The 23,866-nt window shown below is 34.2% G+C and overlaps 1 protein-coding gene across 1 annotated transcript in view; it reads right to left on the bottom strand.

Annotated features, from left to right (window-relative positions):
• Nucleotides 1-23,866, bottom strand: part of THSD7A (thrombospondin type 1 domain containing 7A) — a 193,127-nt gene that overhangs the window by 42,333 nt on the left and 126,928 nt on the right. Inside the window, exons 9-13 of the mRNA XM_090142742.1 lie at nt 17,477-17,711; nt 14,381-14,496; nt 11,737-11,869; nt 10,508-10,611; nt 256-450 (exon numbers count right to left, since the gene is read on the bottom strand). Coding sequence (XP_089998868.1) covers nt 256-450; nt 10,508-10,611; nt 11,737-11,869; nt 14,381-14,496; nt 17,477-17,711 — 783 coding nt within the window. The remainder of the gene's footprint in view (nt 1-255; nt 451-10,507; nt 10,612-11,736; nt 11,870-14,380; nt 14,497-17,476; nt 17,712-23,866) is intronic.

Here is a 23,866-nt window from a genome sequence, read left to right as displayed (position 1 = left end):
AGGCCAAGAGTTTTTATTTCTTTGGACTCTGGATCATGTTGGTTTATTATTATTTTTCACCTCTCTACAGATAATGCTGACTTATCATTCAGAAAAATAAATGGTCTGCTTTGCATTTTACTATCTGGACTCCATAAAGAAGAAATGCCTCCTTCCTGTGTTGTCCTTACTCTTAGTTCTAAGGGAACTCACAGCAATGCATGCTTTATTCAAAACAGTTAATAAAATATGTATTATCTTCCTTGTTACTCTTACCAATAAGAGTGCGTTTTCTTGTTCTAACTCCTCCACAGTCCCCATTGCAGGAAGAAAACTTTGACCAGTTTGTAAACTGACAGTCATCTTGACAGGGAATCTGACATGTCTGTGTTAAGGATGGTAAGGGGACAGCATACTTAAGGCACTCGCTGATGTCAGCCTGTCCTCCATCTTGTCTGCGACAAGTAATTGCTGGAAGCAAAAAAGGAATTGGATTTAGTTTGGCAATTTTTCATGAACATCTATAATTTACTAAGTCTACAGCACACTACCAAAAAATCACATTGAAAGCCCAGAATATCTACACAACATACAAACATTTGTAATCAATTATATATTAAATGAATACATTTGATCTTTCTGAATGACTCTTTTGAGATTCTCCTTAAGTTACTATTTCTTTATCAGTACATAGCAGGAAAAAAATCTCATTGGCAACTGCAAATATTATGTTATCCATGTTATCACCATGCTACGCATATCTGTTATGCTGATTTTCACAGTATCATTACATTATTCCTAGAGAAAAGCTATAACTCTGATATTAAAAAACTTGCAGTGCCATTACATGTTGTATAGCACATAAGAAACAAAACTGTATCAAAAGCTTATATTTTAGAAAGGAAAGACGTAATATTTAGAAATACATTTTCGATAATACTTTGCCACTTGCAACAGTATTGCAGCCCAACTTTACCAATTTTTTTGAAAGAAGATTGAAAGACAAATCATATTTGCTATGGGTGAAGTACCAACAAACAGGGATGTAATGTTTTATGAAAGGACAGCCACATCCTAAACAAAAGCTTTTGACAGGGGGAAAAAAAAAAAAAAAAAAAAAGACATTCTTAAAAAATTACAGGTGCACTACAGGAAGTAGTAGAATATAAGGATTTGAAAAGAATGGGGCTGTCCCATCCACATAGTCTTTAACAATGTTCTATCGTTGCTCCTTATGGATAAATTGTTTTTGTTGTGTTTTTTCTTTTTTTTTAAACATGGTTGTTTATCTATTATTCTAACCTAAGCCTATGTAAATCTTATTTCCTAGCCCCAAACAACATAAAAGTTATTTTATAGTAAGACTGAAAACTTCCAGTTGTTTGTTCACACACCAGAATCATATTTATGCGTCTTCACATTTCACAGCACACAGCGTATGCAGTATCTCATAATGACTGTGAAAGTAATTTGGATCACCAATTGCTGCAGCAACATTGCATCCAAACACGATATATCATTCTCTAAACATATGAAAGAATATCATGTTTTATTTTACACTCTGCTCCATAATTTAAACATAGTACTTCAATTGTACTGTCAGTAATTGTTTTACTGATATGTGAATTAAAAACAAAATGTAAATTTTTGCATCCCAGGTATTATGGTATAATCATGTTCAACTGTTGAAGAAAAAAGGGGTTTGAAAGCAAGTTTTCAAAATAAAACAAAATTGGCTATAAATTATTTTTTCTTTTTTAAAAAAAAAAAAAAAAAAAGGAAGAATACTTGGAGAAGCAAAGTTTTTTTCTGTTTATTTGTTTGTTTTTTAAAGACTGTTGCCAGGTAATTTCAAAGGTTTTGTGACATTTGCAAGCCTCCCTGCCTTTTTTTTTTCACGATAAAACAGCTTTTTTCTATTGATAGTTCTAAACTAAATTTTTACTTCATGATGACTGTAGTAAGCTGAACATGATGATGCAAATGGTCTCTTCCAAACCCATGTGCCTACTAAAATATCCAAAGGTCCTGAGTGAATTGCTTTTGCCACACTTTTGTGCTAAAACACTGAAAGGAAGGGAGCTTTGTTTTTCCAGAGACCTAAGCAAACTATCTCCCTGATCCTTGACTGCCCTTTGGTTCAGCGCTGCCAGTACTGTTTGCTATAGGGTCAGTATGGCATTAAGTTGTGCTTACTGGGAGACTGACCAGCCGTACATTGTCTAATGCAATTAATCTGTCAAATCCCATTATTATTGGTGGATTTATACAAAGAAACCTCCTCCTTTTTCTTATTTTTTTTCCCCAGATGTAATGGTTCAAAGAGAAAAAGTAAGTATCTAAAAATTGAAAATCCAGACAACTATTTTAATGATGTGTGAACGGCACACACCATAGGATTTCTACTGTTATACAAATATTATGGAAAACCACAGGTCAAACCAGCATCTTCTAATGCAGGCCTGGACTATGGTTTTGGATTCTTGTGAGATAATATACAGCAGATATCCCAAGGTAAAAACATAGTTTAGACAAGGTCTACTATGTGGAACTTCACAGAGGTCAAACCTAAATCCTGTCTTGTCCTTGGAATGCATGCACATCAGCAAAACTAACTTCACTTCATTTTCAGAGAGAGATAGGCCAACATTTTTAGCAATGAAAACTATACTTACCAAAGGACTAAAATATAATTCACTGATTAATTCAATAAATTTAAATAATCAACCTCAAAATTTTGATAGCCACATTAGATAGTGCCTCTCCATCTATTCTATAGGCCATAAACACTTTCAGTTGAAGAACACACTTCCTTACAAGCAAACTGAGTATTTTTAAAGCCAATATTCATTCCAATTTTCTTGATTATTAAACATTACTCAGGGGTAAATATTCAGTCTGCTATAAATTTTCTTCAGAAACATATTAGTGCATCTAATTTACATCAAGCACACCCAGGTGAGAAGTTCCACTAGGAATTAACTCCAAGCTGGTTTTAGTATTTTTTTCTGATTAACTGTCAGTTGTACTGTACCAATCAAAGGAGGAAAACTCTTCATTCTTGAGACCCAAATATTTCACCTTAATAACAACACAAATTAAAGGATAGCTTGGCATTCCAAATCAATTCCTGAATCTTAATTTTCAGAGAGCCTGTCCATAACTATTCACATTACTTCTATTTGACAGGACTTGGATACATTTTACTGTTGTTATTTTACAGATTCAGGTATCTACTTGAAAGGTTTATAACTCCTTGTGACAGTTAGAAGAGCGGGTATTTTTCCATTATTTAAAGTAGGGATTTTGACAACTGTATACATACCATTAATACATTATTTTGGCCAGACATCAGTAATGCCCTTATTTCTAATATAGATGTTAAGAGTACCGTCTACTTTTTCAACACACAGGCTAATTTGGGCAAACCTCGACCCTGCATCTTTGAACAAATGCATGGTTCTTTAATTATATTGAGTAAATGTCACTGAGATCAATAGTTAACTTACTATACAGGGCAATATCTTCAACTTCTATAAAGCTATGCAGTGTCAAACTAATTATTTGGCCTATACAACCATGTCACATTTATTACTGACATTAGCAGTAAATGAAAAGAGTGTGGCTCTTCTATTACTGAATTAAGCACAAGTAATTGTTAAGTGAAAGCATAAAGCAGGAGTTTGGCTAATAGAAAAATCAAATTTAACAAGGAAACTATTCACTTAGGAAATTGTTTTGGCATTTAACAATTATAATCTCCCAGAAGAAAGGTGTGAAATAAGCAGCAGTTTAAATTTTCTAGACAAGAAATTTTGATGTAATTCAAACTTTGATAGCACTGTTTGCCATGGGAGATGACAGGCTAATACATTTGTTGGTGGCATATTCAAACACTAAGACTGTATTTGATCAAGTCTTCCTAAGAGTGGATTTATATAAGAATCTTTCCAGCATTGCTCCTATCATCAAGATTTCAATGAGGTGTGAGATTCATTGACCTCAAACATTCCTAGAAATTACACTGCTTTATGAATGAAAGTGCTCTAATATAATCTGCTTTACACTATAGTTGTGCTACTATTTTTTAATTTGTTAAATATTTAGTAGTAAAATCATTGTTTCACTTCTAGAAAAGCAAAAAAATTATTCCAGCAAATACTAACTTTTCTTATACCTACTATCAATGTTGCCTAGGCTATGACTTCATCATTCTTCATTTCTATTTCTGCAGGATATGTAAGGCTAGACACTGCATGATGAAATATTTCTATCATGATGTATATTAAGCAGGAGTATATGTCAACAATATTGGGAAAATGCAAGAGCAAGAGTACTTTATGTGAAAAAGAGTAACAATGTGTCATTGCTGAATCTTTCCAGGAGATTGTCTGAAGATCTGAGGTCTTGTTTTGGCAATACACTATTAATTTCTCACAGCAATAACAGCTTTGAGCACTACTGTCCAAATTCTCCTGTATGAAAACTGAAGTTGCCCATTATTACCTGCAGTGGCTTTTCATATGAACTAGACAATAGGCCACTGTTATCTGATAAATCTCACTGAAATAAATATAGTAGTTTGTAGCTCCATGAAAGAGCAGCAGTCCATTGTCATTTTGTCTCTTTTACTGTGCTTTCAATAAGAGTACAAAATAGGCACAAGAGCAAATACCCCCTCCAAGTAAGCAATGCCCAGAGAGGCTGCTGTCGCTGCTTATATACAATGAGAGGAAAATGGTTTTGACCACCAATTCTACCTCTGAGCCTCCTCACGGCTCAAACAAGCCTGTGAGGCCACTTATGTGCTCACAGCAATCCTGGGAAGTTTCCTCCAGTTTCCCCACTCCATGGTCTTTCAAATAATTATTTACATGCTATGAATGAAGAATGGTAAGACCTCAGGATCAGACCTTTAATAATGGCCAATTCCCAGTGACATCAAGTACAGCCATTCAGAGAGATTTTGTCTGACAGCAAGCTTACTAAAGCTTCTGCTTAAGTTTTATAAATAACCTTCTTCTTGCTATTAGAGAATCTGCTGACAGATTTCACAATTTTCATCCCATTTCTCCTACAAAACTCTGAGGAAGATTTATGGTGGCAAGGACTGCAGGCTGCACATCCTTTTTCAAATCTCTTTTCGGTCACTGGGGTAGCCCTTTCCTGTGCATCCATCCATATACATCATGATGCAATTAGGCTATCGCAGTTTGGGCATAAGGGCTATATATGCTATGTGTCCTCTTCACTAGCAGTGGAATGTGATCCAACAAGCCCTGCTTAAATCTGCAAAGGCTATGGGCAAAACAGTCCTTTGTAGCAAGCAAGTTCCTTGGACTTTCCTATACAGTTCAAAAGGGATTTGAATTATATTTCTAAGTTCCTTCAGAGCTGAGGTTTGCTAGCATCTTAAGATACAAATATAGAAACTGCTTAAGTTGCTCATAATTTCAAACTTTATATGCTAATCAAGCAAACTGAATAGACCTCTGCTTCGAAGTTATCTGTGTGCTAATCAATGCCAGCCATAAGAATTACAAAGCAGTCTCCTTAGCACATCCTAACTGAGCATATTTCTCCTCTGTTCCACAGTAAGTTTTACAGCCTGTAGCACCATAAAATACTAGAAGCCTGACTTCATAAAGCATTTGTTCTAGCGTTTCAGATTCTGTATTTTTATTTGTTTCAGATGACCCATCAAGACATCTGATTAGTTTATTATTGTTAAATTAGAAACAGCACATGATAATAGACATAACATAAATGCCGCTGCAGTAAAACATGGATTTTTTTTGTGCTCATCAGTAGGGAAGAGGAACTCTCAGACTCATTGTTGATGCCTTCATCTCACCCACTCATGAGTGTTTTGAACAAGAGAAAGCTGAAGTCTTAAGTTACTACGATTATGAAATACATTCTTGCTCTGCTTATTCACTATTAAAGGACATTTTACCTGTGATAGGGCTGCAAATCTTCATTCATCATAAAAATTAAACACAATTATCATGCCTATCCACCTTGTTCAAGTACATTCATGACCGTAACAATGAATTTATTTCTCAGGTATTAAGTGCTACGTTCTTATGCTTATGTCTAGAAATAGTTTCCCATAATTTGCACGAACATTTCTAAATGGAATTTAGAATTTTTAAAAAATAATCAAATCCTTTTTTTTTATCTTTCCTCTGCTTTGACCAAGCTTCTAATTTTGTGACACGTTCATTTATACTGACACGACTTGTAACAAAACCTTCATTATAAAAGACAGCTAGACACAGAGCTGTCTTTAACAATGATTCACAAATCTCAATTTTATGATTCGATCAAGTATCTGTTCTGCCATGGAAGACCAATGTGACAAAAAAGGTTGAAGAACGGAAATGCTGTGATATAAAGCAAGGCATGCATATGCTATAGCTTTATTCAGACTTATGTTTAGACACAAGCAGTTGTTTCTAATGATTTCTAACTTTTAATTTTTTCTTCAGATGTAATTAACTTTGTAACTAAAATACAAACAGTAAAGTATTTTGTTGAAAATAAAGTACTAATGAAAGCATATATACCTTCATATTATTTTCTTATTTAACACATTTCTCGTTCCCATACATGTTACAGCACTCCTGTGTAGACAATCAAATCAGAAAAAGGATAGACAAAATGGCACCCATTGACATTCATCAATGCTTGCTGAACAGCTCTGGAGATCAAACAGTGGACATGAACAAAGCGCAGTGGTGAGTGGTGTATTTCAGCAGTGGTGACAGCAACGTAAAAACCAAACCAGGTTCCAGAAAGCCATGCACAGCTGTCATGTCACAAAATGAAGAGCATCTTCATCAACTTATCTGCATGCATCAGTTAATAGTGGTGCTTATTTTGAAAAATAATGTTTTGTAGCTGACAATCTGCTTTAATAATCAATGTTATTGAGCTCTTTGTATCTGTTGGAGTTTCCATGGAAAGAAATAGGAGGCACTACTTTTGGAACAATCTACACACTAGAAATGAAAGTGTGATTTACAAGCATCAGAAATTTCAGAGAGAACTCTTTTTCAATTTCTTTTTCAAAAAATAGTAAATATTTGTACAGAAATCAGCAACAAATGCTTAAATGTATGTTAAAAAATCCATTTTCCAGTTTTATACTATAAATGAAGTATCAAAATATTATGCCAAATAGATTTCATGTTTCAGTGTTTAGCATTTCCTAATTCTGGGGTGAATCTTTTTCTGTATCTATATTTAAAAAAAAAAAAAAAAAAAAACACCTTTAAATAAATGATGTATAGTACAGAATTTTTAAGTTATCATGTAAAGTTTTCCGTAGCTTATCGAAACTTTATTTATAAGAAGCCAAGTATTCAGGAAGAATAAGCAGGGAGAGGTGACAAAACTTCTTCTAGAGTCTTCCTTCAGATTCTGGTGAAATCTTTCTAATGCTATCTGGGGCAGAACTCAATCAGCATCACATTCAGGTCAGCCTCCCTTCTGTGAGCACACTGCATTAAATCCTCTCTTGCATAGGGGGGAAAAAACAGAGTAATGGGCACCACTAAAAATTCACACTTGGCTATTTTCATGACAGAAATTAGTAAGAGGGGAGAGGGTATATATTAATACCTAGTGCTAGAGAAAATCTATATAAAACAGCTCAAACATAGTGTCCACGTTCAAAAAGCAAATTTTCTGAAAGGCAAACTAAATACATTAATATTATAGAGAACTGCAGGATTATATTTTCCAAAGTTAAAGTCATTTTGCACAAAACCTCAGCTTTTACTTCCAAGTCATATTCATTGTAAAGCTGTTGAATAAATCATGATATATCTTACTTATCTCAACCAAAAAAAAAAAAAAAAAAAAAAAAAAAAAACTGTACTAGTTTTTTTTAGCCTTTATAGAATATCAATTTAGACTATTCAGCACACTGGTTGGTATTAAAACACTGAGATACATATAACACAAATGTTTTCTAAATTTAACACTTATAATAATTTTATCATTTATATCAATGGAAAAATACTGGGCTAAAAAAGGCTCTGATATTAATGCTTGTAGATTTAACCACAACAACAGTCCAGAAGATATTTAGATACTTGGACTGAGGCACAGAATCATTGATAAATCACTGATTATTATTGCTATCATTGATAAACAAAGAATGATTGATAAATGAACTCACCTTCCTTCAAAATTTTATAATAACTGTTGCACACTTCATAGACTTAAAATAAAAATAAAAATAAATAAAAATAAAAATAATAAAAAGCAGAAGTAAAGAAAAATATTTCTTCCTAACCTCAGGAACAATTACAGAATTCTACAAAAGACAACAACTTCCTTCAGGCGTAGCAGCTCCCAAGTTTCTTAATTAAGGATTGCTCATCCTACACTTCATCCTATAATACTTGAGAGCTATCCCATTATATCTCCTTGTAGGAATAAGACACCTGCTTCAATGTGTCATACTTTTTAAGATCAAACTCTAGCAACTTGATCAAGTACCAGATGGAAATACTGCCAATCTGTTTCAACAGCTTTAGAAACTGCCCATTAATTCCAAAATATATATTGTTCTGTATGTGTGTACTGTACATGAATGAACTGTAGCATAAAATCAAGCAAATAAACAACAAAAACTAAACAATATCAACAGCAACAACAACAATGAAAAAACAACTTGAAAGTCAAGACATGTAGGAATAATAGAATACAATTAGCTACTCTTCGTTACTAACAAGTCTGAGTCCAAGTGGTCAGATTTAGGCATCTCAACACAACTATACACAGTCCGAGCAGCCCTCACAGACTACATTAGTTACAGATCTCTGAAAGAATTACCAGAGTCAGAAGGCATTCATCTTGGCAATATAGGCAAAACATTCAGGTTTTGTTTTGTGGTAAGCTCTAAATTGATCTCCAATAACACCTTCTTAGTAATCAATAGAAGTTACTAGCTTAAGATTCACTCTCTGACTTTTTTACTATACCATAACTTCCTTCAGTACTTCAAGGAAATTAATGACCATTATATTTCAGTTCCGCAGTTAACACTGTCCTTGATCAGGAATTCTACAATCTGCTGAGTCAATGTTGTTTTAACAGGTAGAAGTTTGCACTCAGCAAAGGCAAAAGAAAAATCATTCCTGAAATTCAGGGTTGACTAGTAGTTCAAAGCAATTCAATTACTGTAACACAGTAAGTGGGAACTGGTATTACTTTCAAACTAAGTTTATTTAATACACCTAAAAACATCTCCTAACTATAAAGAGTCACACATATACAATTCTGATAAATCCACATTTTCTTCTATGAAGATAGGTGACCATAAAGCTGGTTTTGGCTGTTAAAATTTTGAATTAAATGGAAATGGTAGAAAAAATGTCAGGGTCACTGAACTGAAAGGATCAGTAGAGTTGAAATCCAAGTGGCAGCTGTACAAGAAAGTTACACATTACTGGTTAATTCCAGGGCCAATTCTATTTAACATCTTTAACAATCTACACAGAAAACACCCTTAGCAAATTTGAGGACAATGGCTTGAGAGAAGCAGTCAGCACCTAAATGAAGACTTAGGTTACTGTTCAGAAGACCTTGACAACCTTGAGAAATGGGATGGCATAAACCCCATGAACTTTAGTGGAGTTAAGTCCTACACCTCTTGTGATCTCATTGCCCTCTACATTTACCTTCCTTATACTTGATTGGAAGGTATAAAAAAGAGAGATACAGACTCTTCTCAGCGGTATAAAGTGAAAGAATAAAGAGCCACAGACATGAATTGTGGAAGGGGAAATTTCAGATTAGATATTAGGAAAAAGAGTCCATAAGCAAACAAGAAACGTAGCAAGTACCTAGAGAAATTCTGTGATCTCCATCCTTGGAGATACTCAAAACTCAATGGGACATGATTCTTCGCAATCTGTTCCAGCCAGGGTGAGATCTAACTTTAAAACTGACCCTGCTTTGAGGGATCCAAAATTTTGGTCTTCCAGTCCAAAATTATTGTAGGGTTCTCCCACCCCTCCCATCTTTGAAAAAGGCTTGCAAGGAACAAAAGTCTTACATTTGGTCTTATGGATATACTCATAATCGTGTCTTCACAATATCGTTACCTGAAAAATGTTCACATTTTCATTGTGAACTTGCACAATTTTTTTCATAAAAAGAAAAATTTTAAATGAACTCTCTTTCTTTTTAAATTCTTCTTGAGAAAATACTTTCCACAAACACCCCTGCAAAACTTGTTTCAGGTAGACATGTTGAAATAAACTTAATAAATAATAGCATGAATATTCATTGGTACAGTATCTGTATTTAAAAATAAATTACATTTGATACTTTATGAATAAAGGATTTGCCAAATGCCAGTTAGGATGCACGCTACTATATCAGAATTCAGTATTTTCCTCTGCTGATCCCCAAAAATTTAATTATTGTTAATCTACAATGATTGAATTTTACAGCATTTTCCACACCAGTAAAGCTTCAGACTTTTGAGGAACAAATGACAGGTTCTAACCTCTTGCTTGCAACCCAGGTCCACAAGTCTCATGTGCTCCTGGACTGTCTTGGCGCACATACCATGGTACTAGCTGGCATCTGCGCCACTTGTGGGTCTTCCACCTAAAATAAATGGAAATATAAAAAAGGAAATATAGAGAAGAAATGTTCGGCATGAGGCCAGTCATTAAATTACCTCATCTACCACTCACAAGCAACTTTTCTTCTAATTAGCAAATAATTATGAACTATCCCAGGTAAAATTTGGTAGTGAAAATACTAAACAGATGAAGAACAGACAGTATTTTAAAAGATATTACTCTGGCTTTGGTACTGACAAATAAAAGGTTTCAAATTCACTTCTCTGATGTCTGGAATCCTCAGTATGGTGGCTTCCCATTGTTGTTTCACATATTTTCCTATCTTTTAGTTACATACCGTATTGCCTCCCAATGAATTTGCCAGGACAATTTTTACCAGATGACAAAAGCAACATATTTCTTTAATCTCAATAAAATTGAGCTAAAATAAAATTTAATTCCATTTGTACCTCTGAAACAAGTTCTTTCACAGGAATTAGCAAGGGCTCTTCTCTATCAGCTGGAGAAACTAAACACTGGCTACTGATTCAAACAGACAAAGTATAAAAAATCCTCATCTTTACTACTTTGTCAAGAACATCTAGGCTTTCCTGTGCTATTCATACAGACACTGCAAAATTGCTCCAAAAGTTTTGTCAAGAAATTATGAACCACCAGCTTTCTCTGGTAAATATTAAGTCAACACGAAGAATTCTGCATGTTAGAGGATGTATAATAGGCAGATTATCACAGGTTTAATGGGGATGGAAAATGAAAAATATAGTTCTGCTGCATGGCATTACAACTCAGTTCTCCTGAACAGAAGCTGCATTTCACTGGTTTGGACAGTTTAAAAAGGAAGGTTTTTTTATCATATAGAATTTCAAAATAATTGCCAGGAAAGATTTATCTTGAAATATAATTCTCATTAGTTGCAATGTTTTTGCAAATGAATTGAAAAAAATTTTTTTTTTCATTTTCTAAAAAAAAGAAACAAATAAATAGTGGGCCCCATATTCTGTGGGCCCAACTTCATCTATGTATCCATTTAGAAATCTTGATTTAACGATGTATCCTAATTTTCATAAGAAGTGCAATTCAACAAAGTTTAGCAGATAGTAGAGGCTGAAAAATGATGCATAAGCTGTAATATGTTGAATAACACTACCTGTAGCTATAGCAGATGGGAGAAGCTTCACATTCCTTTTCCTCAAATAAAGTGTCTGGGCACTCACGACCACCATTAGCAGGGAGCTGGATAATGACTCGGTGACGGGATTGTTTCTTTACTATGACATCTCCTGAAAAGAACAGCAGAGATTACTTTTCCTGCTATTATACAAGAATGGCAATAGTTAGGGAAAAATAGGTTTTAATGTAACAGGTATTTGAGTCAATCACTACAATAGTGACATACCAGTTTGTCATAAACAGAAAACTATCCTAATAGATAAAACACTTTAATCTGAGCTAAAGACTAAGAAGCAGAGCTAAAAAGAAAGAAACAATAGTAATGATATACAAATGAATATATATCTAATCACACTGCTTAAGAGAACAAAACTAACCATCTAAGTTTGCTGATGCACTTCAGTTTCAAAGCATAAATTTGCTTTAATTATTGGCGTGCAGAATTAGAAACAGAAATTAAAAAGGATAAATTATTATATTTTGTTATTTTTTCATTTACTAACTGATTCAATCAGAAAATCTAATTGTCTTTTCTTAATCTCCATAGTCAGAAATATAACAAATTTAATTTACACTCTTGGTTCTCCCCATGCTGGGCTTTAGTTTCTTCTCCTTATGCTCTCATTTTCCACCTGGGACTAGCATTACCCTAGCTAGACATACAAAAAATATTTTAAAAGAGCACACATTAAATATAAATATGAAGTTTTATTTTCCCATTTTATAATAAATTTCTGGTTTATAGTTTTTAAATATTATAATAATTCACTGTCAATGATAAACAGCAAATGATCCCTGTAGGAATTTTGATTTTAATCATCTTCAGATATCAGAATACGAAGGGAAACCCCTGAAATGTATATTAATTTTATAGTTATATGTAATGCACAGATATTACTATGCAAAAATTTTGGGTTTTCTTTTTTCTTTTCTTCTTTTTATTTTTTTCTCTGAGAGCTGCAGTGCAGACATTTGGCTGACTGGGTTGATACCAGCTTTGGTTACTATAGCAGCTGCAGTTTGTCTGAACATAGAAGCATACTGGACCACAGCCAAACAATCATAATTAGGAGCAAGCAGTAGGAGAACCCCAGCAGTGGTTCTCCATCAGTTGGCTGCTTTTCAATGCAGAGGAAAGTCTCTGGTCCTGAGTCAGCCAGCTCCAGGAGAAGCCAGGGGCTGGCACATGGACAAGACAGACATGCAGCCCATAGCTGGTGACTGGAGTGATGACACAAATGGGTAAAACCCATGAAATAAAAATTGTGTAGACGTATGAAAATATTGTTTGACTCATAGAGTAGACAAAATGCCAATGTTGGTTAAAAAATGCACTACTTTACAGCAGAATGCATCCTAGTTTGTAGAAAATATTCATGAAGATATACACATTCCATAATAAATTTTCTTAAAATCCACAGAAATGAGAACAGGACAACACTTGTCCAAGACAATCAGCTCCAACAAAAACATTGTAGAAAGAACAATTAATTCATTAGTATTGCTGTGAAAGAACAAAGTATTTAACAATGAACAAATATTTCATAGATTCAGATTCAATATTGTTAATTACCTGTTCTTTGTCGACAGGTATAAATTTAATCTTCGTAACATTTCATTTCTCAGAATGGACTGTGAGGTACTATGAATTACAGTGAAAACCACTTACGCTTCTGTACTTTGTAAAGCATAAAGAACTGACTGTAATACTTGAAATATGTATATTTGATGTCTTACATCTTATGTCATCTTACATTCTGATAATGTTGTAGCTGTGAGAAATCATCACATCACACAGCGATTAGCACCCCATGGAACAAGAGTTATTACAGACTTTATCTTTAATGGTACATATTAGCAAAATAACTCCTCTTTAACTTAAAAAAGAGATAAGACAGAACAATGCAGGCAATATAAAGCCAGTTGTCACTTTGTACACAATTACAGTGTAATAAAAATTCAAGTGAGACCTTCACTGTTGTCAAGGGCTTTGTCAAGTGTATTAAAATGGTATTCCAGTGTATGTTTAAATCAGAACACTAACATCAATTAAAAATTAGCCTATTTCTTTTACATTTTCCTTCATTTTTCTTTGGAGGTAAGGACAGGCAAAAGTCAGAGAGTTTTGAAATATTATATGCATATACATCTTGGGATATACAGTTTCAGGTTTTCTGATGAACAAGCAGCACATGTAATTTCAAAGACAAAATCCAAGTGTTTTATAACACATTCAAATATAATTCTGCAGTTATAGAAGTATCACTGTTGGTGATATACACAGAGATAGGTGTTTACTGTGTGACTACTTATCAGGTGAAAATGTAAGAGAGAGTTTAGTAACATAAAATAAATAGAAGAGAAAATAGAAGACATTCTTGAAGGGGTTTTTCAGGCAAGAGTCTGTGACTAGAAGTTATAAAGAGCTTTAGAAGCTACTGAAAAAAATCGTTCTATACTGTGTCATTAACAGAAACACTACTTTTTTCCCAGAACTTGCAATATCAGCTCTGTCAGTTCTATCTTCTGTCAGGAGGAGATCTCTATAAGTATTCTTCCAGAACTGACTGTTAGTCTGACTACTTAAAATCTGTCCACTTGGACACAATGGACAAAATTACCTTCCTGACATGAAGAAGGACACAATGTCCAGTCGCTGAATGGAGTCACAATACAGTCCCTTCTACAGGGAAGCAGACAAGGCCTCACTGTTTCTGGTCGAAGGTTTTCAGGGCATCTGACAAAAAAAAAAAAAAAAGAAGAAAAAGATATGTTATCAGATAAATGGTAATTCTGCAGTGAAGTGATGAATCACAAGAGATACTTGGATGCCTGCAGGCACACAAGGGGAGAGCTAGTTGCCCAGAACTCATCAGGACAGAGCTCAGACACAAAACCTGTTAGAAATTAAATACATCTGGTGGAAGCAAGTCAAAACTGGCACATTCTACATCTAGAGACTGAAATTTTTTTTAAAAAATACCCTCAACAATATTGTTCCTCTCTCATCATTCCAGCCTTTTGCATTCTGAGTGTTATTTTCAAGCTTCTAAATTATTGTAATGAAAAGCCATCTTGCTTTGCTTAGCAAAATAAATATACAGCTCTTCATAAATTCACTAGAATTCTGTCAGAAGACATATCTGACATTAACACTACTGTAAGCTCACATTTAGGTATAAGCTGACCATGGTCTTATGACAGAAGCTAGAAAGGATTTGAAACAGGTCTGAACAATGAGACTGTGAAAGACTGTCAGAAGAAACGGGAAACCTTGCTTGTTTAAAAAGAGGCTTGATCAGAATATAAAAGGTATTATTAAACTGCCACATATGGGGCTCATTAACCCACGTCATTTCCTGGGTTGAATGTTCCCATTCTTTCATTAAGAGGAACGCTCTACACTGTATTGGATCTTCAGAAAGATGCAATAGCTTTTGCAGAAGTACTGCAAGTCTTTAAAATAATTTCAAAATGGGTATTGCCCTAAAAGCGCACAGTGCAGACTGTCAGGAGATTGCATAAAGATGTACAAAAAACATCACTTCTACACTTTGAAGCTTTTGGCTCATTAGAAAAAACACATTACTACCATTTTCCTCTTGTTGGATAGCAGGCATTTTGGACCAGAGAGATAAGATACTAATTTTGGGTTGGATTGAATCAGCTTGGAATGGTTAACTAGCATGAGGCATCTTTTCTGCCAGGCTGCAGGGAACGCTGGCAAGTCAAATGAAAAACTGTGAAGAAAATGTGGCCTCCATTGCCAGTACAGAATTACACCTGTGTCAGTAGGGGAAAAAGAATAGGGGAAAAGAGAAGGAAATGGTTGTTGCCGCTTCACAGGAAAATGGTCTTCGGCAATAGCATTTGCTAGTTGTCTATCTCTGAGTAATTCATTTTCCATTCTTAAAATATGATGATTTATTGCAAACCAGCACCAACTTCTTGGCTATAATAAGGCCCACTTATAACAACATCTCCATTCTTCCTTTCTTCTCTGCTAAAATTCCAGCATGAAGGATCATCGCCTCTTCATAAACTCTGCCTTTTTAAGTTATATTTTGCCTTTTTGTTTGCAGAAAATTCATAAAACCAGATGACGTATGTGTGCGTGTATTATATATAATCAAAATGATTTGTCAGCAATCACATATACAGTGACTACATTTTCAGATTTTTTCTCTAGGGGGGAAATTCAAAATAATTCCGAAGAGGCTTACTAATAGCTTTTTGCTTAGGGAACAACAGAAATTATAAGCATACAGAAAAAATTGCATTATATACATTCACTGTTTCACTTACAACTTCATCTTTCAGAAAAAAAAGTCATTTCTCTTCAGATCCTTGGGCAAGGCAATTAGTTCAATTAGCACATCATTTCTATCTTTTATATTGTTTGTATTTACTATATGTGGCTTACAGCAATGTATTGATTTTTTTTTTGCATTTCTTACTCAAGGTCAAATTAAACAAAATAGATACAAGCTAAAGTCTGCAACTTGTGAGGTAGATAAAGCCAATAATATTGATTCTATCATACCATAGTAATCTTTTGTATTAAGGGGAGTTTAAAGCAAGGTTCCTATTTACATTTTCATGTAAAATGGCTGGTTCTTTTAAAAATGATTTGGTGATTTTAATGTGACAATCTGAAGGATAAACCAAGATTATTTTTCTCATTTCACTTGATTCATTTATGAAATAAAACCGTCCTCCTCTCAAAAATCTAAGGTCAGGCTAAAGGCAGAGATGATAACATTTAAAAAAGGAAGATAAATCATTAGAGTTTTTTTAATAAAAGATATAATGATATTATGACTGAATAGAACACAACTTAATGCAGATATATAACAATTTAGGTTACTGAATGGGCTGGTATTATTTCTCATATTTCCATTTAAAGTAGATTATAGATTAAATAAGTCCACTACTGAATAATACAAGGAATGGCTGGCACTGTGCAAGTATTCTGTGTGACAACAGCTGTTTCATGAACTTTCTAAAAGACCTCTGCTCTCAGCTCTTCCATCCCTAAATCTCTCCTGAGTAGGATCTATTTTCAGATTGACGAACTGCATGGAGATATCATCAAATGTATTTAACTAGCAGCTAATCTGTACTTAACCCTGGTCATAAATAACGCTGAGAAATTAAACCACTGGGCTAAAGCAATCTCTTAGAAAAAAAATATCTTAATATATCTGAAAGGAAAGCTGTCAAACTAATGTTGTGTCAGAGCTTTCCTGTGCTTGACCTCAGTTTGCTTCTGAGAATGTGCTATTCAGTAGGTTACACTGTAACTAGACCCCCCAAAAATGCTTATGTAGGGAACTACTCTTATCCGTACAGCACGCTGCTTGTTTTGAACTACCTGAACTATCTTACAGATTGTGCTACACTGCCCATACACCACACACACACACCTCAGGACTTTCATCCTGACTCAGCCTGATGATGGTAAGCAGCCAACTCGGTTATGTAGTCAGATGTCAACACAGTCACTACTCTAAATATCACCCATAAAAATCAATAGTGCGAAAAGTACTTTGCAGACCTTTAATAGCTTTAGTTTTGTATTTTTAAAATAGAAATTGTTCCTTTGTAACAGCACAAAGATTGAGAGGGCCATTTGTCTTCACATGCATTCAACGCACACATCTAGGCCAGCAAAATCCAAATTAAAGTATGAAAGGATAATTTTTTAAGATCTTTACTTTTTTGGGCCCACTTGTCCCACGTTGACCCTCACACAGATGACTTTTCTTGTCTGCATCCCCACAGAACAGGTGGCCTCCCCATTCCAGCTGGCAGAGGAGTTGAAAGCAGACACAGATGCATCCTCTATGCACTGTCCCCATGGGCCTGTCTGCCAATGATACACAGTGCAAGAGTGTTCGTTACAGCTGCGTGTTTCCTGTAGTGCACTACTATTTGGACATTGTACTCCTCCTGGAACAATAAAACAAGGCATAAGTTCATGTAATGGAAAAAAAAAAAAAAAAAAAAAAAAAGTAAAGCGATTTACTAAGACAAACAAATAAACAAAAACTTATGAAATCTCATCATTTCAATGACACGAATTAAGTGATGTTTTTTCTTCCTCATCTTCATATACCCAATATTCACTCTGGCAAACTTAAGTTTGTAGACTGCACAGAACAAACATACTTGGATAGTAAATGTAAATTTGTATTATGAGGATGATAAAATAATCATAAATCATATGACACACTATTTTACTTAATATCTTTAGGTTATTCTACAGCATTTTTATTTTGTGGTTCCCTAAAAGAGGTTATAAGGGAGAACGCAGGAAGGCTCTAGCAGAAGAAATGGTTAAATGTGCTAGTTATGTATGTCTGGAGACCACTGTTTATGTCTAATTCATGGATCAATTAAAAAGATTTTTGGAGCTCTTGTCCTAGTTCCCAGTGGATATTCATCCATGTTACGTAATTACCAAAGTGGATAGCACAGCTGGCAATTTCAGGTCCAGATTGAGATAACAAAGGCTGTTGCAGGTTAAGATTAAAATGCATTCATGTGTTCATAAATGTGAAGAAAAGCTCAGATAATGCTATCTTTGTTGTACCCAATTTCAGATGTATTCAGTTTCTTACATTCAAAGAATTGAAAGCTAATTTAGCCTCCCAATCCTGGATAAGCCAAGAAGAGGTCTTTCTTACCAGACTTGATCTAGGATACTAGATATGTGTTAGGATATCTAGCACTGTGAGTACAAATCATGTTTGCTAGATCTCTGGTACTACTACACACACAGAATCTAGGTTTGCGAGTTTACTTAAACATTCAAGAACAACAGGACTCCTATTCCCAGATGATGGAAAACCAAGGAAAATCTACTTAAAAATTTCTTCCCTAAAGGACAAGAACAGTCTTTTAGAAAGGAAAGATAACTGAAAGAGAAGCTTTTTATAAGCTGCTGGGGATGAAATATATATTTATTTTCTTGGAGGAGAAAATCACATACTCACACCAAGCACATGTCAGGAAGCACATCGGTTTTTATGTCCTACCACTGAAATTTAGGTTGCCCTACAAACATGCAAGAGGGAAGGGGTTTTAAGCACTTATCACTGGGAGTGATTAAACAAATAAATAACACAAGAAACAATTGCTTCATGTACTCCAACACCACTATCACAAGAGGTGAAAATGCTTTATACTCTAAGTTACTTTTGTGGAACTTTTAATTTTGCAGCAAACATGAGGAAAAGGATTATCTAATGAGATCACAGTATAAAATCCAAATTCTCAATTGTTTTCCATGGGGATATTTTAAATTTCTGAATTAAGGCTGAAAAACAGTAATGCAACAAAAAACTTAAATATCACATTACTTGAGATGTCACAAAAAAGACTATCTATTAATAAGTTTTGTAAAAGGGGATTAGAAACACCTTACAACTTGTGAATGTGACTAAAAAACAAATAAAATTAAGTTGGTTTTGGCTCAAAATGGATGTTACTCGTGTCTATCAGAATTGCTTTAAATATATTTTAATACACATAAAACCAAGAAAAAAACCCTATTATTTAAATTTGGCCAAAAAAGGGAAATAAAAAAAGAAATGGTAAAACAAAATTATCACTACAGAGAAAGTTCCAAAAAGTCATTGAAGTAGCTTCCTTCAGGAAATAAATATCTTTCCAACTATCACCAGCAGATAGGAATACAAGCAAGGAAATTAGGAAATGGAGTATATTTTGAGAAAAACAAGAAAGATAGTACAGTCCCAAAGTATTTTGCATAGGAGAGAAGATTGATCCACAGAAGAAGGAGACTAAGCATGTTTCTCTTGTACAAGGAGTAAAGAACAAGAATATAGAAGGTGTTTTTTTTTTTAAAGTTGCTAAACTATTTACTGACATCCAAATTTACCTCAGAAGAAACACATAGGAAATTCATAAATTCAAGAAAATTTGTTAAATTAAAGGTTTATAGGTGGGCAAGAAGCGTTTCTTCAGGAATGGATTCCATAATCACCAGGTTCCTAAGAGCATAAATTGAAAACTTATGATCAATTTTGACAGCTATGCAAGACAGTATATTCAGGCAAAAAAATGAGTGACGATGACTTGTAAGTAAATAAAAAAATGGAGTGTGAATGTCTGCAGTTCAGTGGGGATCCAATTCCATTCAAATAAAAATAACATTGAAAAAAATTGCAATGAGTGAAAAAAAAATGTGGAAATACAATTGCTGAAAGATGATACAATTATTAGCAGTATTAAATATTATTAATACCAAAAACATAGCATTTAAGTATGAATAAGTGTGTCGTTCCTTCCTGAAATACAGCATTTCCTTGTGCACCCTCAAATTAAGTACACTGAAAGAAGAATACATTGGAAAATTGGCACTTAGAAATATCCTTTATAACGTCTGCATAGGGGTAAGAAGATCAGTAAGAATCAAATGAAGACAGGTTTGCTAGGAATATAAAAAACAATGAAAATTGCAGGAAAAAAAATGGTTATGAGAAAAAGGGACAAGTGATACTAAATACATTTTATATAAATAAACAGACTGTAAACTACTCCTTTGCAGTATTAAAAATGATCATTTTAATGTAAAAAAAAAAAAAAACAGTTGGAGTTGAAGCATTTCTTTTTGGATTTGAATACTTTGGCAAAGCACATTTGGAAATGAAAGGCTAGTTTCACAGAGTTTTACCTATAAAATAGTACAGTTAAGATGGTAGCTTCTTGGAATGCTTTAAAAGACTTGTTATAGGCATAGCTTGCTTTTCTGCCTGATTTAAAGCTCATCATGGGAAAGACGTTGCTCCAGAATATTGAACGATTGGATTTTATAATCCAGTGCGAAACTGTCTTGATAACTTATAAGTTTTGAAATGTCTAACACTTTTTAAAGCATTTAGGGATCATTCTTATTAATCGTTTTGCTATCCCTCATTTTACAAATGCATGTCATTGTATACGTGCATTTCAAAACAGCTAGAAAGTATGAGAAAAGAGATGTGAATGACATTTCTCTTGCAATTTAGAGAGTGATTTTTTTTTGCCATAGGAATAAGGTAGGCGCTCCTTGAAGTAGTAACGCTTCCTGAAGACTGATGTGGTCAGCGTGTGCAAACTACTACTATATAAAATGTCGATGTTGGTGCATAACACTTGTTCCAGTCCTGCAGTTATTCACACTTCCTTGCACATCACATATTAAATATGCAAATAAAAATGAACTTTAAGAACATCTCTGAGAGACCTCTCCTGTAATTCATAACAGGACAGAAGTTTGGGTGCATGTATGGAAGATAAGAAGTTTGTCCTCAAGTCTTTCCTTGCATATGATTTGAACCCCAGATCTCCAACACTAGGCAGGAATATTACCTCTGAGTAAAAGGAAGCACAGTGATATCCTCTCCCTAGCTTTCCTTCACATACAGGTATCACGTGACTTTGCAAGTCTAGCTTGACAAATCATGCTTCCCACCGATTTCTAAAATTACGTATTTAATGTATCACGTTTCAGTTGAAATCAGTTAAAACTCAAAATATTCTTGGCTTATCCAAAACTGATTCTTGGATGAATAGGGAACTGTTAGGAAAACAATTACTGAATTCTCTGTTTTCAGATTTAATTACGAAATGCTGTTATTTCAAGACAGACAAATACAAAAATGAAAAACAAATCCAAGAAGTACAAGAAGAATAAACAATTTCAAAAGCCCTAAGTATAACTTCTTTTACAGCTATGAAGTTAAAGTGCACTGGAATTTTAACAGTAATAAAATTTTAAAGTATGTCAATCAGAATTTGCCTAAAGTTGAGAAGGAACTCCTTTGACCCAGCTACTCCTTACAGGTTCAGTAAATCAATCTTGTAGATATATGAAATGTATGAGCTACTGGGCTATCAGACAGAATACCTGATTATATATATGACTGACATTTTATGCTACCTAACTCAAAGATGCATAATAGTCTGTGACATATGAGGTCATCCTGAGTAGTCTTTCAGGCATTATACTCTGGCAATCTATGAACATATAGTAGCCACAGTAAGACAATGGCATGCAGGCTGTAATGTGTAAGGCACACATACAACTGCTTTAAGAACGTTTTAAACAAAAACGGAATGAAGAACAGTTTTACTGCATTAAGATTTTTATTTAGATTATTTTATTCTTTGCTTTTGATTTTTTTTTTTTTAATTTTTACTTTTCCAAAATCAGTTTTATATTTTTACTACCAATAAAAACTTGGAACATATCCACATTCATTTTATGCTAATTCAATATATGATCAATGTAGATCCAATACAGAACATATTGAATGTTCTATATTGAACAAACATATGTTAGTCAGCATAACTAACCTTTCCAAAAAAATTTAGAACCCTTTTAGTAGTTTTTAGTCTGAGGACATGGCTTGCACAAATTAGTTGTAGTACATATTACTAATTATATAATACTTCCTGTATTACAAAACATAAGTAGAAAGCTGAATAAAAATAGATAGACACTATACTTGAACAAGATAGACTAAGATGTATACAATACCATTACTAGATTACATATGCAGAACAATGTGATGTAACAGGTAATGTCATTATATCCTTTGCTATTGTTTTAATATTTGGAGACAATGATTTCCCTGAGTTTCTTATCCAGCCATGAAGATGTAGAAGGGCTGCTCTATAAGTAATATCTCTGTTTTCTTATATTGGTCCACACTGTCAGAGTTGGATGTTGGTGATGTGGCAACAGAGGCCAAACCTTCTCACCAATATTCCATTACATGTTGTTGCCGTCTGGCAGACAGCAGCAGAGAGGTAGTCTGACAGAATGGTGTCTGACATGGAAGTGTATGTGAAGCAAATGTAAGGAATTGAATTCCTCCTTGTGGAAAAAATGGCACCCACTGACATTCACCAATGCTTGTTAAATGTTTATGAAGACTGAACAGCAGACGTGAGCACAGTGAAGCAGTGAGTGGTGCATTTAAGAGTGCAATTTGTGAAAGAAAAAAAAAAGGACTGTAAAAGACCAGCCGTGTACAGCTGTCATACCATGAAATGAAGAGCATCTCAATCAGCTTATCCAGAGAAATCACTAATGGTTGTGACTATGCTGAAAACCAGTGTTTAGTAGGTCATTTTCTCTATTTGATAGTGCTATTGTGTTCATTGTATCTGCTGCAATTTCCATGGAAATAGATAGGAGACATTACTTTCAGAGTGACCTATGTATATCTAGCACCTCTGGAGAATATATTCAGATAACACTGAGAACAGTGACACAAATGAGTTATTACCATGGGTACTATCACATAGAGAGAAATTTATAAATAGTTTCACCCTTCTAACCTTCAAGTTGAGTACAATGATCTCAGAAAAGATACCAAAATTGTTGTTTTGACACCAGTTTCCACATGGATTCATCTCACAAACTATATAAAATGTTCTCACGAGGAGACTACTCTCTCTTCCCCTTTCCCTGTGGGCGCATGTAAATAATCCCATTCCAGATGGGCATCAGCATGATGTGTTTGATGCTCTGTAGCGCATGGTTTGATCACATAGAAGAAAAATTATTCTGGATAAAGAAACACTCATAAGAGCACATACAGCAGAAGTTAGTTTCTGGCTGGAGGAGTAAGCAGCGTGGGGCTGGAGCGGCAGTCAGTAGAAAATGAACTTAGTCATTCTGTACGCTTTGAACTTGCTAGGTTTGTAGACTGAATTATCCATGAGTAGCTGAAGGATGAATACAATCAAGGACTCGGAGAAAACCTGGACTCCATATGTCATCTTAGAGGATACAGTTAGCCTATTTATAAGTTGGCAGTAGACTTGCACATTCTTTCATTAATTAATGTACAATCCTGATGTCATAGAGACTGTATATTTGTATACAATCCTTTTTAATTGTCCTATAGTGTTCTGAATTAGAACTCCTCAAATAATACTATACTATACACAAATTACTGTAAAAAAATCTTCCCTAGACTGGTTTTACTCTTCTACCAGCCATTCAAGAGAAAGTCCAAAAATCTAAAAGAGAATACATTTGGGACTGTTTGCCTGGATAGAACTAACTGTTCCAGGACTCAGTTTTA

The sequence above is a fragment of the Phasianus colchicus genome, chromosome 6, assembly GCF_987193195.1.
Source record: "Phasianus colchicus chromosome 6, bPhaCol1.hap1.1, whole genome shotgun sequence".
Taxonomy (NCBI): Eukaryota; Metazoa; Chordata; class Aves; order Galliformes; family Phasianidae; genus Phasianus; species Phasianus colchicus.
This window is presented reverse-complemented; position numbering and strand designations above follow the sequence as displayed.